The 3,659-nt window shown below is 42.0% G+C and overlaps 1 protein-coding gene across 1 annotated transcript; it reads left to right on the plus strand.

Annotated features, from left to right (window-relative positions):
- The first annotated feature begins 2,155 nt into the window (after window positions 1-2,155).
- HTR1E (5-hydroxytryptamine receptor 1E) lies at window positions 2,156-3,319 on the plus strand. Its single transcript, XM_075148042.1, has one exon. The coding sequence runs from the start codon at window positions 2,225-2,227 to the stop codon at window positions 3,317-3,319; it is 1,095 nt and encodes a 364-aa protein (XP_075004143.1). The 5' UTR covers window positions 2,156-2,224.
- The last annotated feature ends 340 nt before the right edge of the window (window positions 3,320-3,659 follow it).

Genomic DNA, 3,659 nt, shown 5'->3' on the forward strand with positions numbered 1-3,659 from the left:
ATCCCATGGTGTCTTCCAGTACCTCTGAGTGTGCTTGTGGGCCTGAGGGCACTTGCTAAGTGATGAATCTGAGGAAAGCGTGTGGATTGCAATTGCTTATGGTCCATGCTCCAGGAGTGCAGAGAGGTAGAGAAAGCCTCTTTGCTTTATCCTCTGGTCAAAGCGTCAGACATAGTCAGGGTGCAAACTAATGAAATCAAGATCTGGCTTGACGGAGAAGACTCCCATGAACAATTTGTGAAGAAGGTTTGAGCTGACGTTTTGGCTTTAGGCCTAAATGACCGAATCGGCATTTCCAATGCAGTCACAACCTGAAGACTGATGGATGAATTTCCACCTGGCTTGTCCAGTCTATTCTTAAGAAGCAGGCCTGATATTTTCTCCAAGGCTATTGATACTTTAAAGCAGTTTCTGAAGAGCAGAGTGTAGTTTGGGGAGGGGGGTGCTTCTGCTGTCCCTTGGGTAGAATTTAAAACTCACATTTTGCTAACCCAGAGTCTATGACAATACAGATCTGCTTTCCTAGGGCCTATCTGCAAAGAACAAGTTTTTTTCTAAAGTTTCTATTTTTGATTGTTCCTCATTCAGCTCATTCAGAAGACAGCACTCCAATTTCTGAATAAGAGCATATGTACACAGAGCTAAGCAGCTGACTAGCTTTAAATTCATAATTCCTCATTCAAATTCTTAATTCCCCATTAGCTTGCATGTGAAAACTCTTTCTCAGAGCCTAATCCAAGTCCCACTGGTGTCAGTGAGAATGGGTTTTACCTCTCAAATTTAGCCATCTAAAAATCAGGCATGCATTCTAAATGCAACTGTGGAGGAGCCACTTGTAATCCAAATAGAGAAAGATCAGCATTTCCAGGATGTGATTCACACCATCTGCCTTAAAGACTTGTCTTGGGAGGGGACAAGTGTATTTCTGGCAGCCACTATCTCATTCTCCTGCCTGTCGGGGGAGCCTGTACAACTAGCCTAGAGGACTCCTTACTCTTTGATAAGTGAAGCCAGGGGAAGGAATCTTTCTGTTTATTTTAATGGAAAAGGATTCAGGCTTTCAGTTTTCTACCTCCTATATGCCAAGATAAATTAGAAATGAGTAAGCAAGGCCCCGGAGGGTATCCCAAGTTGCATCTCACAGACTGCTAACTCTGGCTTCAGTCAACATTTGGATGTGTGGAAAAGACATATGAACTCCTGAAACAAAATTAAACTTTTCTTTTTTTTTAATTATTTTTTGCACCTTGCATCATACTGGACTGCCTGACAGGGAGGACAATTTGATAGGAATCTCAAAGCAATGGCGAAAGCTTTTTGTCTGTCTCCTCTGAAGACACACACAGTGGGATATGTGAAATGTCAGAAATAATTAGACAAAACTATATAAGCTCCTAGCAACACTAATGTGCTGTGTAAAGCTAAGCGTTTGCCATAAAGCTTTAAACATTGTTTGAAAGCTGCATGTTAAAGGTAACCTGAGTAATTTTTAAGTACTGTTTCCAAGATATTAATACAGACATGAATATGAAAAAGCAGAATAGAAAACTATGAAATGCTGGCATGCCTTCGCCAAGATAGGCTGCTCTGTTTCTTTTTTCCAAAGGTGATATATAGAAGTAATTGATCCCTTTCATATAGCAATTAAAATGAAAAGGCAGATTTCCTCAGCTCTTCATCTGCTGGAGCCTATTTACAAGCAGGAAAAGGACTAGCTCCTAGTATCAATAATCCACAGACATCATAGAAATATTTGTTGGAAGAGACCTCTGGACGTCCCTTAGCCCAGCCTCCCACTTTAAGTGAGATCTCCAAAACCAAAGGAGAAATAACCGCATCAGCAGGAAATCTGGCCAAAAGTGCCCTTTAGAGAAGAAAAAGAAATGAATGCAGAGAAAAAGGGGAAGAAAAGGCAAGAGAGGAGAAGAGAAGGAAAAACAGACTAAAATTTTTATTTGAGGTGGTAATATTAGAAGCGTAGGGCTTTTTGCCAAAAGATGGGATTTTTCTAGGTTCACTAACAGATGTATTTTTATCTTCTAGGAAAACAATGAACAGGAGGAAACCTGGAAGCTTTTCGCTGCTCTGTTGAATATGGGATTATAAAAAAAAAATTGCACCTGGAGCATTCTGTCCCTCTTTCAAACGGGTGACTTCTGAACCTGGAACTATTCGTTACCAGAAGCAGCAGCTTCTTCTTTCACTGTGCATCCTGGAGGGGACAATGAATTTCACAAATTGCACCACTGAAGCCAATGTGGCTGCAAAGCCAAAAACAGTAACTGAAAAGATGCTCGTTACCCTGACCTTGGCCACAATCACAACCTTGACTATGCTGCTGAATTCTGCTGTAATTGCAGCAATCTCCACAACCAAGAAGCTCCACCAGCCGGCAAATTATTTAATATGTTCACTAGCTGTGACAGATCTCCTTGTTGCTGTTCTCGTCATGCCCTTGAGCATCACTTACATAATGATAGATAAATGGACGTTGGGATACTTCATCTGTGAGATCTGGCTTAGCGTCGACATGACCTGTTGCACGTGTTCAATCCTTCATCTGTGTGTCATTGCTCTGGACAGGTACTGGGCAATCACAGACGCTATCGAATATGCCAGGAAAAGAACGGCAAAAAGGGCTGGGCTGATGATAGTCACCGTGTGGACTATTTCCATTTTCATATCAATGCCCCCTTTGTTTTGGAGAAATCACCACAGCGTCAATATTCCCAGTGAGTGTCGCATTCAGCACGATCATGTCATCTACACTATTTATTCCACATTCGGGGCATTTTACATCCCCTTGACTTTGATCCTGATCCTGTACTACAGAATTTACCATGCTGCAAAGAGCCTTTACCAAAAGCGGGGTTCGAGCCGCCACCTCAGCAACAGGAGCACCGACAGCCAAAACTCCTTTGCCAGCTGCAAGCTCACACAGACGTTCTGCGTCTCAGACTTCTCCACGTCCGACCCGACCACAGAGTTCGATAAAATCAATGCTTCCGTGAGGATCCCTCCTTTTGAGAATGACCTGGACCTGGCTGGCGACCGGCATCAGATCTCCACGACGCGGGAACGAAAGGCTGCTCGCATTCTGGGGCTGATTTTAGGTGCTTTCATTTTGTCCTGGTTGCCCTTTTTCATCAAGGAGCTGCTTGTGGGCCTCCACATTTGCACTGTCTCTCCAGAAGTAGCAGACTTCTTGACCTGGCTGGGATATATCAACTCCCTTATCAACCCTTTGCTATACACTAGCTTTAACGAAGATTTCAAACTGGCCTTTAGAAAGCTCATCAGGTGTCGAGAACATACTTAAAAGTACTGGGAGATGATGATGGTGACGTGACTCCTGGCCTTCAGAATGAGCAAATAATTTGACTCTGTCACCATTTCCCTTGATAAAGGGGATTTTTGTGTTTGCCTATTTGCTTGACTTATCTTTAGCCTGTAATGCGTTCTGCCGTTTTTTACCTCTAGTGTTATTCACGGTAAAGAGTTTGGAATAAATTTATTCTACAAAGGAACAGATTTTTTAGCAATGAAACAACAACAAAAAAAGAAACTATTAGATACTCAAGTTTAAGACATTTTGTGTAATCAATGATTTGAGAAGCAAACAACAATATTCACTTTTATACTTTTTTCATTTAAGAATC

Source organism: Calonectris borealis, chromosome 3 (genome assembly GCF_964195595.1).
Source record: "Calonectris borealis chromosome 3, bCalBor7.hap1.2, whole genome shotgun sequence".
NCBI classification, from domain to species: domain Eukaryota; kingdom Metazoa; phylum Chordata; class Aves; order Procellariiformes; family Procellariidae; genus Calonectris; species Calonectris borealis.

Bases quoted from the DNA above. Each gene is read 5' to 3' on its own strand.
- HTR1E (XM_075148042.1), top strand. From the start codon at position 2,225: ATGAATTTCACAAATTGCACCACTGAAGCCAATGTGGCTGCAAAGCCA.